Source organism: Phyllobates terribilis, unplaced genomic scaffold (genome assembly GCF_046119375.1).
Source record: "Phyllobates terribilis strain yellow unplaced genomic scaffold, ASM4611937v1 Scaffold_7__3_contigs__length_470593459, whole genome shotgun sequence".
NCBI lineage: Eukaryota > Metazoa > Chordata > Amphibia > Anura > Dendrobatidae > Phyllobates > Phyllobates terribilis.
This window is the reverse complement of record NW_027362767.1, coordinates 257,747,381-257,762,905: the sequence shown is the minus strand read 5'-3', so window position 1 is coordinate 257,762,905 and position 15,525 is coordinate 257,747,381. Positions and strand designations below refer to the sequence as shown.

Here is a 15,525-nt window from a genome sequence, read left to right as displayed (position 1 = left end):
GCTGATACCGCAAAGCAGGAGACATACAGGACTCAGTTCAGACACGGGAACTGATACAAAAAGCAGGAGACAAGAGACGGGACCTGGCACCTTCAGAGTGCAAGCACACACTGAAGGAAACACTATGCTCAGGCAGGGATAGAAGGGAGCTGCTGAGCTATATACCAAGTGACAGACAGCAATAGGCTGAGGACGCACAAGGGGTGTGACCCACAGCAGGTACAAAAGGCAGGAAGTGATCGGGCGCCGCCCTTAAGCAGCAGAAACAGACACAAACAGACAGCATGGAGGGAAGCCAGAGAGACATTCTGGACAGGAGATCAAGTGCGCCCTCTTGCACAGTGGGAGATGGACCACCATGCAAGGACGCCGCCAGGTATGTTACAGGAAGCTTTCATACTGGGCGTGTGTCTCATCATAACCTTTGATTTGGAGGTACAGTGGTTACGGAAAGTATTCAGACTCTTTTAAATTTTTCACTCTTTGTTTCATTGCAGCCATTTGGTAAATTCTAAAAAGTTCATTTTTTTCTCATTAAAGTACACTCTGCACCCCATCTTGACTGACAAAAAACAGAAATGTAGAATTTTTTGCAAATTTATTAAAAAAGAAAAACTGAAATATCCAATGGTCATAAGTATTCAGACCCTTTGCTCAGTATTGAGTAGAAGTCCCCTTTTGAGCTAGTACAGCCATGAGTCTTCTTGTGAATGATGCAACAAGTTTTTCACACCTGGATTTGGGGATCCTCTGCCATTCTTCCTTGCAGATCCGCTCCAGTTCCGTCAGGTTGGATGGTGAACGTTGGTGGACAGCCATTTTCAGGTCTCTCCAGAGATGCTCAATTGGGTTTAGGTCAGGGTTCTGGCTGGGCCAGTCAAGAATGGTCACAGAGTTGTTCTGAAGCCACTCCTTTGTTATTTTAGCTGTGTGCTTAGGGTCATTGTCTTGTTGGAAGGTGAACCTCCGGCCAAGTCTGAGGTCCCAAGCACTCTGGAAGAGGTTTTCATCCAGGGTATCTCTGTACTTGGCCGCATTCATGTTTCTTTCAATTGCAACCAGTCGTCCTGTCCCTGCAGCTGAAAAACACCCCCATAGCATGATGCTGCCACCACCATGTTTCATTGTTGGGATTGTATTGGGCAGGTGATGAGCAGTGCCTGGTTTTCTCCACAGATACCGCTTAGAATTATCAGCAAAAAGTTCTATCTTCGTTTCATCAGACCAGAGAATCTTATTTCTCATAGTCGGAGTCCTTCATGTGTTTTTGAGCAAACTCTATGCGGGCTTTCATATGTCTTACACTGAGGAGAGGCTTCCGTTGGACCACTCTGCCAGAAAGGCCCGACTGGTGGAGGACTGCAGTGGTAGTTGACTTTGTGGAACGTTCTCCCATCTCCCTACTGCATCTATGGAGCTCAGCCACAGTGATCTTGGGGTTCTTCTTTACCTCTCTCACTAAGGCTCTTCTCCCACGATTGCTCAGTTTGGCTGGACGGACAGGTCTAGGAAGATTTCTGGTGGTCCCAAACTTCTTCCATTTAAGGATTATGGAGGCCACTGTGCTCTTAGGAACCTTGAGTAATGCAGAAATTCTTTTAGAACCTTGGCCAGATCTGTGCCTTGCCACAATTCTGTCTCTGAGCTCCTTGGTCAGTTCCTTTTGAGCGCATGATTTTCATTTGGTCTGACATGTACTGTGAGCTGTGAGGTCTTATATAGACAGGTGTGTGCCTTTCCAAATCAAGTCCTATCAGTTTAATTAAACACAGCTGGACTCCAATGAAGGAGTAGAACCATCTCAAGGAGGATCACAAGGAAATGGACAGAATGTGACTTAAATATAAGTGTCTGAACAAAGGGTCTGAATACTTATGACCATGTGATATTTCAGTTTTTCTTTAATAAATTTGCAAAAATTTCTACATTTCTGTTTTTTTTTCAGTCAAGATGGGGTGCAGAGTGTACATTAATGAGAAAAAAATGAACTTTTTAGAATTTACCAAATGGCTGCAATGAAACAAAGAGTGAAAAATGTAAAAGGGTCTGAAAACTTTCCGTACCCGCTGTATATTGAAAGCCCAGTTACTCCAAGCTCAGGCACATAAGAATGGGCCTGTGATTCCTTCTACTATAAGACATCAAACCTCCTGATGAACCTACAAGATGGGGAAACGCATCAAGGGAATGAAGCAACTATCCTAACTACAAGCATTTAATGATAAATTATCACCTTTTTACTATACATTACAGTGGGCTCCCAGAATGTTCACATACCTTCTGTTGCCCGTATAGAAGTGACATTATCAAGTCTGGACAGGGAGAGCCACCTTTGAGCAGGGGCGTCACATCTCGCATATCTAGAGTGCTAACCTCCGGGCTAGACAGCGCCAGCCTAGGTATTGATCTAGCGGCTCACAGGCTGATGTTGGAGTGGCCTGACCTATGTACATGATCTACAAGCCCATGTGGTCCACTTTCCATCTTGACACCATTGAGCACTTGTATAGAACAGCTGCAGGTCATTCAGATGCATTATCCTGTATAGGTCTACTGGATTCATCCGTTTTATTCTGGACAGATCTACGCTATTGAATATCTGTTCAAATCGGTTGTAGGTCAGCCAGAGGCACCATCTCACTGTATTACTCTTACTGCACAATCATTTTTTGTTGCTTTTTTAAATATTATTCAATAAATATTTGTTTTATGGGTTTATATGTTCATGTTACACAGTGAATGCACCAGCAGAATGGTGAGTGCAGCTCTGGAGTATAATACAGGAGGTAACTCAGGATCAGTACAGAATCAGTAATGTAATGTATGTACATAGTGACTGTACCAGCAGAATAGTGAGTGCAGCTCTGGAGTATAATACAGGATGTAGCCCAGGATCAGTACAGGATAAGTAATGTATGTACACAGTGACTATACCAGCAGAATAGTGAATGCAGCCCTGGAGTATAATACAGGAGGTAACTCAGGATCAGTAATGTAATGTATGTACACAGTGACTCCACCAGCAGAATAGTGAGTGCAGCTCTGGAGTATAATACAAGATGTAACTCAGGATCAGTACAGGATCAGTAATGTATGTACACAGTGACTCCACCAGCAGAATAGTGAGTGAAGCTCTGGAGTATAATACAGGATGTAACTCAGGATCAGTAATGTAATGTATGTACACAGTGACTGCACCAGCAGAATAGTGAGTGCAGCTCTGGAGTATAATACAGGATGTAACTCAGGATCAGTACAGGATCAGTAATGTAATGTAATGTATGTACACAGCGACTCCACCAGCAGAATAGTGAGTGCAGCTCTGGAGTATAATACAAGATGTAACTCAGGATCAGTACAGGATCAGTAATGTATGTACACAGTGACTGCACCAGCAGAATAGTGAGTGCAGCTCTGGAGTAGAATACAAGATGTAACTCAGGATCAGTACAGGATAAGTAATGTAATGTATGTACACAGTGACTCCACCAGCAGAATAGTGAGTGCAGCTCTGGGGTATAATACCGGATGTAACTCAGGATCAGTACAGGATAAGTAATGTATGTACACAGTGACTCCACCAGCAGAATGGTGAGTGCAGCTCTGGGGTATAATACCGGATGTAACTCAGGATCAGTACAGGATCAGTAATGTAATGTATGTACACAGTGACTTCACGAGCAGAATAGCGAGTGCAGCTCTGAAGTATAATACAGAATGTAACTCAGGATCAGTAATGTATGTACACAGTGACTGTAGCAGCAGAATAGCGAGCGCAGCTCTGGAGTATAATACAGGATGTAACTCAGGATCAGTATAGAATAAGTAATGTAATGTATGTACACAGTGACTACACCAGCAGAATAGTGAGTGCAGCTCTGGAGTATAATACAGGATAACTTATGTATGTACACAGTGACAACTCTTTATGCAGATTACAGATATCAGGTCAGAATTATTACAAGCTGGTAATAATGGAATTGGACTTCAAAAGGACAATGCACTAGAACAGGGCTTACAAATGAAATAAAATGTTGATACAGCTGACAGCCAAGATATGTGTATGTCCAACCTAAATCTGTGCTAAAAAACATTCCCCAAGAGCCAGATCCCCCCACATCTCTCACTCAGAGCCCTACAGTAAGATCAGCTGTCAGTCACCTTTTGGTAAAAAGTGATTATATGACACACAAGACGTCGGCACAAAATTTACAGTCTCTTAAAATGTGGGATCCACAATCTATATAAAAGTTTACAGAAACACTGGCGGAATACAAAACCCATCATTCTAGATAGAAAAGCCCCCTCCCCCAGTCAGCGCTCGGTGTGTGTCCTCAGGTCCGTGCTGACAGGGTCATGCTGGATGGTTTGATGTAACATGAGAGCCAGGAGGCCGGCTCGATTAGTCATCGCCATGCGGACATTGCGTTCCTGCTCGAACAGTTCATCCAGCTTGTACCACTGTGAAGAGAGGAAAGGAGACAGTGCGGAGTGAGCGACGGGCTGGGCCGGGCACATAGGAACGTGACGTTCTGCAGCAGGAAACTTTAGGCTGTTTTCGCCCCCATAGGACAGATGATAAAAGTAGGATCGCTAGGGGACTCGAGACCGGGGTCTCCAGGGTTGTCAGTATGAACGGAGCAGTAGTGGGCATAGGGTACCCCTTCTATGGGACTCATAGTCAAACCCTTTAAAGTATTATTCCCTATCCCCAAGATGGTTGACCTCTCCAATTATTGTCTATAGGACTACCAGAGAAAGCCAATTACAGAGCTGAAACATTTCTGGCAATACCATAGACAATGAATGGAGCAGAGGCCAGGCATGCATGACCTCCATTCTAAAGTCTAGGGATAGCAGTGCTCAGTAAGTTATCGCTTTGAGCTATGGATAGGCAATAACTTCCAATTATGCAACTTTTCTTTTAAAGTGTGTAAGCTTTGACACTTCCCCTCCCAACAGATTTCACTAACGAAGTAACACCAATGTTTGGCAAAGTATATGAACCCTTTGACGACCAAGGGACATATTTGTCCTGTAGTTTGAAACTGAAATCAATGCAATTGAATAAACGTACGGTCCTTAAAGGGTTAAGGCACCGATCAGTCGCCCATTGCTCTCCAGATCTGCCATTTATGTCAGTGGACAGATCCATTCACAGCAGAATAAGCCTCTTCTCACTGACCAAGTTGTGGTCACTTGGGTTTCGTCTGGACCATGAAGAACAATAAAATGTAACCCCCAGCGGTACACGGCACTGATAAGGGACGTACCACACGGACACGCTCCAAGTCAACCTCGGCGCGGCGCAGCTTCTCCCAGCAGTAGTGGCGGTTACACTTCCTTTTTGGGACCCTGCAGAATTCACCAGTCAGTTCAAAGACGTCCTTGACGATGGGGCACCCACACACCTCGTCGGCCGGCACCTGGGTCAGGGAACACCAAAAAATATATATCACTGTCTATGGCAAATGTTCAGCAATCAGCGGTCTGTAATGCAATGTACAGGTTTACCTTGGGGTCTCTGGAATGCTCAGGGCAGAGCACCTGCAGGCGTTTGCAGTAGGTTTTGCTCTGCGGGTTGTACACATCACAGAACAGACGGGTCGCCCTGCAAACAAAAAGGTTCTGTGAGAGAAAGCCAGTGGAAAATAAAGCAGGAAGGGTTTTGTAGGGCTGTCCCATCAGTGGGTTTCAGGGCACAGGCTGGCACAGGCTGCCCTGCATGCAGAATACATGCTGCTAGAAACAAGAGAAACCTTCCTGTCCACTGCCAACTAATGTGTCCAGGACTTGGATTATCAATGTCAGACACCCGGCACCACCACAGTGACTGAAAGTCAATATTGTATGGAGACAGAAAGCCACAGGTCTGAACTCTATCAGTGCCCATCCTGATACCGCAGCACAGCTCCTATTAAAGAGAATGGGAGCTGAACAGCACTACACAAGACACAGAGCTGTGCTGCTCCAGATGATTGATGGGGTCGCTGGGTGTCGGACCCCCACCAATCTGATAATGATGACCCATCTTAAAAAGGTCATTAATATCTAAATTTTTAATAACCCCTTTACATTGTTTCTTAAGTGTTCTGCAGAAGATGGTAATTAAGATGTTGGATACATAGTGCACCAGCTGAAGAACCTCTTCTTTTTTCTTTTTTTTTTAAAAAAAGGAAAGCAGGAGCACTTTCAGTCAGTGACAATCATTTCACATAAAAAAGGAGCGTAAACCCACCCTTCAATTCTTGTTGGGTACATGGATCCAAAAGAGGTCTGACTTTCATACTGTAAGCAAAAAAATAAAAAATAAAAATAGTATAGTCTGTAAAGAAAAGCAAAGCTAAAACTAGTCAGGCTGATGTGCCGATTATTACTAACCTTGGCATAACAGCGCTCCATGTGCCTTAGAGCAACTTTGGGATTAATAGGATGACCACAAGACACGCAGAAAATCTGGAGGTCGGTATCGTCACTGTCACCATCGTTGGTCTATTAAAAAAAATATATATATATATTACATCTGAGCAAACACAAAACTATTACCTGTTCATAGATCCCTTCCATCCCCCATCCCAAGTCAGCGATCCTCCACTGTTCACACCTCTTCGTCCTCTCGGATCTGCTGCTGCTTGGCTTTGGTGATTAAGGCTTCCAGCTCATGAAAGCGTCGCTCCATCTCCTGCAGTTTGGTGCGTGCCTGCTGCTGTTCCCGACGGATGCGTTCCAGTAACTTCTTGCCTTGCTCCTCAGCAACACACGGACTCTGCTGCCACTGCTGGATCCGCTGGGGAAGGATCTCATAAATGCGGCTAAATGAAAGGAGAAGGCGGAGAGAAAGTAATTATCTTGCACAGTATCAGACCAGGATAAAGATAAACAGCCTCATCTATTCCCATCTGAAAAATGCTCGGTGGGGTTCGCCCTGTAGGACCCCCACCATTCCTGAGCGGGTCACATTGAGAATTTAGAGATCAGTCTTTCCTTGCACAGGAGCATCCTGGACACTCAGCTCTATGACAGTGAATTGGGCCAGCAGCAGTTTCCTGCACAGCCAGGTGGAGTTACTGAATAGGGACATATAATAAAGGGGCAGTAGCGATGAAGCCCCACTCATTCTCAGGATTGGTGATGGAGCAATGCCACCATTATTACTGTGAGCTGATGAACTCACTTGGCCGCCAGCTTCATGCCACAGTCTTCTGAGCAGTACTTCGAGCCCGTCCTGGCTGGCTGCACACAGCTGGGCCCCAAGCACTGGCGCTGGGAGGAGTAGTCTCGGTTTTCCATGCGTTCGGAGTGCTTGGCTTTGTCCTTGTGTCTCTGCTTTTGCTTGTGTCGCTTGTATTTATCATCTTTCTGTAAAGCAAATGAGAAAATTAAAAGAACACAAGTGTGGACCGGGGCGGGATGTGCAGCTCATATAGGTGACACTACAAAGGTCACTTTTGGTCACTTACCTTCTTGTCTGATTTCTTCTCTCGCCTCTTCACGTGCTTGACCTTGACAGCTCTTTTTCTCAGAACAGAGTCCAGAAATGGCGTATCATCCGTGTCACTGAGCCAAGGCTGGAAGAAGAACAAGGATGTTTAAGGCAGAACCAGACCCACAAAACCCTGTATACCTCATTATAAAGGGAAATTACCAGGTTCTGATCATCAAAGGCTCCCCCGGCACAGAGCTCCTGATACAGATCTGGATCCAGGGGAAGCTCGTCGTCAGACAGCGAGCCAGCTAGACTGGGCGGCTCCGGCGTGTCCCTGTATGACGAGTGATCGTCATCCTTCACGCGCAGCATTTTCTGAATGAGAGGGGCACCCAAAGTAGTGAAAATACATCAGAGAATGGAATGGAAAAGGTCTATTAATCTTCTATTAATGGGGCAGGGTGATAAATGAGCATATCCAGCAAAAAAAAAGGATATGCATTTGCAAATAAAAAAAAATGCTACAAGTACAGTTTTTCTTATTTTTCCTTTTCTTGTGAAACTCCACCTTTCATTGCAGGTCTGGATTAGCAGACTTTCTGAATTACCAGGTGACAGATTAAAAGCATTACACTCTACTTACGCATAGACACATTGGCCCTAATTCATCAAGCCCGGGCTTATTCATATCAGTCTTAAGGAGGCATGTTCAAGTCAGAGGAGCCCGATTCAATAGGAGGAGCAACCTCGTAATCAGGCGCCTCTTAAAGTAGCATGCGCCTCTATGCGTCACGCCAGAAACCTCTACTGTAGTCAGTCATGAATCGCCACAGCCCGTCCCAGCCCCAACCATTATTACGCAGTTTGTCGAAACTGGCGTGAAAACGTCAAAAGTCTTAAACAAGTTGCACAAAAGTAAAGCGAATTTTCAAACTGTTTTACGCCAGATTTCTGCCATAAACCTTTTGATGAATCATGGCCACTGCTTACTTGGGAGCAAACTCAAGGCTTCAGTAAAAGGGCGACACACAGGCTGGGGTGTGCCAGCTAAAAAATGTGCAATTCTAGACTGATCAGCTATCCCAAATGTAGCCTCTGACACTACCACCCCTACCCTCCTCAGAGAAATCTAACATGAGGAATTACATCTGTTAACCTTTTAAAGAAAAATGGTGGTGATTTTCAAGTTCTTCAATGGGTAATATTGCAAAGTGTTTGTGAAGACAAGCAACTGTGCAATTTACGTCTTATTAAAAGTCGGTTCCCCTAAAGATTCAGTAAGCACTAAGAAAAAAAAAAGAGGAAAATCCCTTTAACTTTCCTACCCTAGCTCTGACTTGACATTGTCGGAGACGACATTTCTGCCGAATCTTGTTGGGACCTCCAAACTTCTTCATGTCTCTGCAGAAGTCGCACTGGCCACAGTCCTCCGTCCGGCAGCACGATTCACACTCCCCGCACATGCGAGCCGACCGCTTGATCTGTAGCAGGAACAGACACAGAGAACATCATTTTGCAACTTCCTGTCCCACATTAATGATCGCTATGTTAAGGTGGTCGCACACACTGGAAGTATGCCGGCCAAGGCCAACCATATAATGTATATAGGGTTCTCTCGACTCCCTCCTGTAGGACGATGTTGGGGACAAAAAGGATTGAACATGTTGGATTTTAACATGACCGAACCGCTACTATTATCTTGTCGACTGGCGTCAACTTATTTCCCTTAGGGCTCATTCTGACGTCAGTGATTTTTCTCGTATGCAAAAAAACAGTCCAAGTTTCATGAGTGTTTTGGATCAGTGTGCCAGTTTTAGCCGGAGTTTTATCAGTTTTTCATGAATGCAAAAAAGAAAAATGATGTTTATCAAGCTTTTCCTCATTCTGTGAGAAACAGACAGCACACAGATGGAATCCCATATACTTGCACTGGCACGTTAGATCAAAATCGGACAGGTCTCCATAATTTGGCGTGGACCACTAGGCTCACAGAACTACATGGAAATGTGAACAGCCCCATAGACAATACGATGTATGAATTTGGTGAAAAACAAGTAGAGCTTGTACAAGAAAAACTGACGTCTGAATGAGCCCTAAGAGTCAGTCAGCAGCTTATTCCCCTCTCCCTACACAAGGGAGCATTTTACAGCTTGTTCATTACTTTGCCTCCACTGCCGGTGCTGTTTCTCCTCCGATCGCTCCTTTGTGGCTCCTCATTCTCCTCTCTATCGGTGTCTCTCTCCCGGTCTTTGGATTTCTTGTGACGATACTTGATCTCCAGAAGAGGATATTTCTCTAGATAGTAAAAAGAAACAAAGAATTTAGTTCTCTGACTTTTTAAATTCAATAGACAATAGACTGCCCTTACTAAAGTCTCTAATGATCTACTAACAGCTAAATCTAATGTCACTGCTCCCTGCTGATTCTCCTGGATCTCTCGACAGCACTTAACACAGTGGATCACCAGATCCTCCTCACGATGCTCTGTTCTATCAGCCTCAAGGACACTGTTCTCTCCTGGTTCTCCTCCTACCTCTCTGACCGCTCCTTCACGGTAAGTTTGCTGGATCCTCTACCTCTCCTCTCCCCTTACTGTTGGGGTACCTCAAGATTCAGACCTAGGCCCCCTCCTCTTCTCCACCCCTACTGGACAAACCATCAGTAGATTCGGTTTTCAGTACCATCTCTATGCGGATGACCCCCAATTATACACCTTTTCTCCTGACCTCACCCTGTATTACTACAAAATACCAGTGATTGTCTTTCCACTGTCTCTAACATCATGTCTTCCCTCTATCTAAAACTGAATCTGTCAAAACCTGAACGCCTTGTGTTTCCTCCCTCCACTAACCTTCCCAAACCCCAATACTGCCATTTCCGTATGTTGTTCTACCACTACTCCCAGCAGCACACCTGCTGTCTTGGGGTAAATATTTGACTCAGATCTTTCCTTCACTCCCCACATACGATCACTCGCTCGCTCATGTCACCTACACCTCAAAAACATCTCTAGAATTCGACCTTTTCCTCGGCAAAACCTCTTACTGACACTGTTATTCATTCTCGCCTGGACTATTGCAGCTCTCTACTAATCGGTCTCACTCTTACCAAGCTCTTCCCTCAGCAACCCGGCCTGAATGCAGAAGCCAGGATCATATTCCTCGCCAACCGCTACACCGATGCCTCTACCCTGTGCCAGTCGTTGTACTGGTTGCCCATCCAATACAGAGTTCAATATAAACACATTGCTCTCGTCCACAAAGGGCTCCATGCTTCAGCACCACCCTACATCTCCTCCCTCATCTCAGTCTACCCGGGCCCTCCTAATGACCTACGATTAACATCCTCAATAATCTGAACCTCCCATTCCCGTCTCCAAGACTTCTTACGTGCACTACCCCGGACAATTTGATTAATCCCCAAAACCCACAGTTTTAAGTGTGGCCTAAAAATACATTTCTTTAGACTGGTCTATCGCCTCACCTCACTTATATAACTATTCCAGTTCTGCCCTTCCATAATTTTCTTCTAAATCTGGTCCCTCGTACCATCTGTTCACACACCATCCATGCACTTAATAGCCCTCTGTGTCTGTACTGTACAAATACTGGATGGAGACCAGTTCATGCAGCATTATGTGAATACCCTATTTATTATATTGATGGCTGTATCGTACAATACAAGCAATTGTTACCGTCCACCTTTCGTGTCTCCCCTAATTCCTCATAGACAATAAGCCTGCCAGCAGCAGGGCCCTCACTCCTTTTGGTATCTGAATGTGTTACGCTGTAATTTCTTTATTGTCTGTACACATCCCCTCTGTAATGTAAAGTGCTGAGGAATATGTTGGCGCTATAGAAATAAAGAACAGATCCCCCTCGTCAGATCGATACTGATTCTGTATTTTTTTTCACTGGATCTTTATTGCATATAAAGTTAGAGGTAGGAAACAGGGCGGATGTGGGCAGACAAGAGTAATAAGAAATGGGCAGGAAGTGTCTATATAGACTTGTATGTATGCACAGCGACCAAGTCACCAAAGTACCAATACTTCACCTCGGCACTGCATGCAGTACCACTCCCGAATTGCCTTCGCCATTTTCTCGGTAATATTGATGCAGTGTCCATGGAACCATTCATTGCAATGATCACATCCTCTGAAAACAAATACAACTTCAAGGAAATTCATAGAAGACACATACAGGGGGACAGTCACATCTGGGGTCAGGAAATCCCTCACTTACTGGAGATCTGTCACTGTAAAGTCAGGATTTTCTAGCAATTCACTTTTGCAACTCATTATGAAAAAACAAAAAGCAGAAATCCAGATTGACGCGACCACAGATGTATGGATTATCAGAAGTCTTCTCAGGCTGCGTGCCCACTATGCGTTTTTCAAGCGTTTTTGCCGCGGAATTTCCGCAGCGAAAATGCTTAAAAAACGCTTGGTAATACGTGCCCCATGGTCCCCAATGATAATCCACATGTGCTGTGCACATGCTGCGGAAATTTCTGCTGCGGATTATCATTGCGGGAAAAATATGCAGCATGTCCATTAATTTTGCGGACAAGCAGCGTAATTGCCGCCTTTGACTTGCATTGAAACGCTTGATATCCGCATCACTGCATGTGCACACACAGATATGAAGCGATTCAATGTGCGGATGGTACCCAGGCCTGGAGAAGAGGAGACTCTCATCTAGACCTGGGTACGAAAGAAACTGTAAAAAAAGAATTTAAAATAAAAAATAAAGATTATACTTATCTTCCGATGGCCCCCGGTCTAAATAGCGATGCGTCCGGTTTGTTGGGCGGCTCGCGGTGGTGTGAGGACCTGACATCATTGAGTCATGTGACAGGTCACGCGACCGCTGATGTCGGCTGTCACGTGACTAAATGACGTCATCGCAGGTCCTTCACACCACCGCGAGACACCGGGGAGACCGGACGGAGCGGAGAAGGAGACCGCGGGCCATCAGAAGGTAAGTATAATCTTTATTTTTTATTTTTCACCATTCTTATACTTTTTTTTTTAACTATTACTTGGTCACACTATATAAATCCATGCCGGTTGCATGGATTTATATAGTGTGACCAAGTTGTCAAGCACTTTTCCAAGTGATGCTAAAATTGCTTGGAAAAGCGCTTGATAACCCGCATGCAGAAATGCATGAAAAAACGCTTGACAAACGCTTCTACCTGGCAGGAAAAATGCATGTAAAATCCGCATGCGTTTTTCCTGCCAGGGAGAAGCGGAAAAAATATGCAGCATTTCTGCATCGTGGGCACATAGCCTGAGACTCAGTCTGTAATTGTATGTGTGAAATCTAGTAAGGCTGTGTGCCCACGTAGCGTTTTTGATGCGGAATTTCCGCAGCGGAAACGCTTGTAAAACGCTTGGTAACCCGCACCCCATGGTCCCCAATGGGATTCCGCAAGTTCTATGCACATGCTGCGGATTTTTCCGCAGCGTTTATGCTGCGTTCAAAAATCCGCAGCATGTCAATTAATTTTGCGTTTCCGCAAGCAGAATTGCCTTTGTCCAATGCATAAAAAACGCAAGGCAATTCCGCATGTGGAAAACGCGTGATAAACGCGCGATAAACGCGTGCAGAATTCCGTATGCGTTTTTCCGGGAGAGGACTTGCAGTAATGAAGCAGAAATTTTCTGCTTCATTTATGCAACGTGGGCACATAGCCTAAGTGTTTACATGGGGTTTTGATTGATCCTTAATACAATGGGTCTGGGGTCTCTGTTCTCAGTGAGAGGTGATAGTGAATTTCCATTGCAATACACGGTGTTAAAGAAAAACTATAGTGACCCACAGACCTCAGGATCAATGGGGTCCAAATAGTGAAATCTAAGCCCCAATTCTTACGTACATCATAAAGCAGTTGATGTCCGGTTTCCGGCACACACAGTACACCGGTGCGTTTTCTCCATTTTCCGTCTCACCCAGTCCTGCCATGTCTGGGTCGGAATATTCACTTTCCTGCAAATAGAAATATATATCAGGCCCAGCCTTTTATTATAGCAGTATATAAAAGCACGGCTCACTGGTAACACAGCAGGGGGCACCAGCTTATGTGCAAGTGCTACTACTCAGCAGATGGACGGCCTTCACATTGGTGACAATAGCTTCCTTACATGCCTCATCTAAGAAATAACTGCACTGCTGGACATGAGAATCAGATACAATATATACCACCATTATATTATCGATTGTTCTCTTCCCATCAGTATTAGTTTGCTTTTGTAAAGGATCGGCGCTCAGTAACGGGTCTGAATGCACCATAAGTGATGAGTGGAAACACTGATTATCAGGACCTGTCTGGCTGGTGAATTGATGAGCAATGGGTCCAAAGGTGCAAAGCAATAACGCATCGCTTTTCATATAGGTAAATGGATTATTTCATTATCTGCTATTTCCCTGAAGATCTATGTGTTTTCAGAATGACTGGCTGCTTTCAGCCAATGCTCAAGGGTTAACTTAATAAAACAGATGCGGATCCAGAGTAAGACCCGCTTATGTAGTGAGAGACTCTTCCCTCCAACTCCACGTAGATGATGGTCAATTGAACAATGAAGGTCTGAGCTAATTACCAATGATTACCAATGACTGGACGGCAGCTCTCCCGACCCGAGCATGACCGCTACATAGCAATATATGAGGCGGTCACACTCGGGCCGAGAGAGCTGCCAACCAGTCTGTGCACGGTGTTCCGATCTCAGTCCAATTTATACGGCCGCCTGACTGAGCTGTTCGTCTGGGTTTTAACCTCGTGCCATTGCAAATTCATAGCACTGGGCTCCTGCCAGGAGCAAGTCCGGTCCATGGGCTGTCAGACCCTGGGGAGTAGACAGAAGCAGTTTATCACCTCTTCTGTGCCGGCTACATAGTACTCAGCGAGTTCAATGCAGCGCACAGAAGCATCAGCACTGCCGATGCTTCTGTAGGACCTGGCGATCACATGATCACTGGATCTCAGCTGGCATAGCAGAGCTGCTGGGTCCTAGCACATCTGGATCAGCTCTCTCAGTGATGGCTGCTTTCTCCTATAAATGTGGCTCCTATTGTTACAGCAGAGAAAAATGGGCAACACAAAATTTTATTTTATATATATATGAATGACATGGTACAACCACAGCAATAAAAAAATACTTCTCCCACATAACACAAAGCCTCGTCCAGTCTCCACGTGTGAAAAATCTGTTTAAAAATCTATATATTAAGGAATAATTTTTAATAGCTGCAGAAAAGCAAAGAAGCAAAAATAGGGGGGGGGGGGGGCTGGGCTGTCATCACGAGCTGGTCACTGAGGGGTTAAGGAGCCACATGGTAATCACGTGACCAAGACAGACGCCAGAATGTAAACAATGGAGGTTCAGAGTCGCTGACAGCAAGCAGAGGTTTTGCAAAGTACAAGAAACCTAATAAACCAAGGATGAGAGAAAACCGCAGAAGGGGGCGAGCTCCCTCCGTGTACACAACAGCCCACAGAGCAGCTGACTGCAGCCATGGCCACACACAAAGACAAGGAGCTCCGGGGCAATGGCCGCCTATACAGAGCAGCACACGGCGCTGCCGCCCGGAGGAGGCCCTTACAGTCACGTGGCGGCGCCCATAGTGTGTACTGGGCGGTGAGGGAGGAATAACCCCGTATTTACAGCACGAAAGAGATGTTTTCTCACCATTGCCACGGCTTCCGGTCCGCTGTCTCCGCGGCAACCAGCGCAGCTTCCGGTTCCGGGTTAAGAAGGATGACGTCACGAAGGTTTCATTATAAATACAATGTGAGGCGGGCCTTCTGTCAGTGTCACGTCTCCGTGTAACGATGCCGCATTGCTGTGGTGGCTGCCCCAGCATGCTGCAGTGTCTGGGCGCGCTGGGAGTTGTAGTTTGTTTCTCCACAGCTTAGGGTGAAACTCCGAGCAATGGCTCCCTTACAGTTTGCCCTGATGAGAGGAGCGCTGTGAGCGCGCTGAAGGCCTCCCCCGGGCGCCATGGTTCCCGTCCCCACAGCTGTTTACAGGACGAGTTGTAGTTTTGAGTGACGCCTTTCATTTTACCGTATAATGCACTGAAAATCGGGAGGGA

General features: G+C 45.5%; 1 protein-coding gene across 1 annotated transcript; it reads right to left on the bottom strand.

Moving 5' to 3' along the window:
- Positions 1–3,900: 3,900 nt before the first annotated feature.
- Positions 3,901–15,212, bottom strand: CXXC1 (CXXC finger protein 1). Its single transcript, XM_073640439.1, has 14 exons — positions 15,120–15,212; positions 13,310–13,419; positions 11,483–11,583; positions 9,588–9,721; positions 8,752–8,907; positions 7,646–7,801; positions 7,461–7,568; positions 7,175–7,359; positions 6,605–6,812; positions 6,382–6,492; positions 6,239–6,288; positions 5,515–5,611; positions 5,274–5,426; positions 3,901–4,461 (listed from the first exon to the last, which is right to left on the bottom strand). The coding sequence occupies exons 1-14, from the start codon at positions 15,120–15,122 to the stop codon at positions 4,315–4,317; spliced, it is 1,719 nt and encodes a 572-aa protein (XP_073496540.1). The 5' UTR covers positions 15,123–15,212; the 3' UTR covers positions 3,901–4,314.
- Between the last annotated feature and the right edge of the window lie 313 nt (positions 15,213–15,525).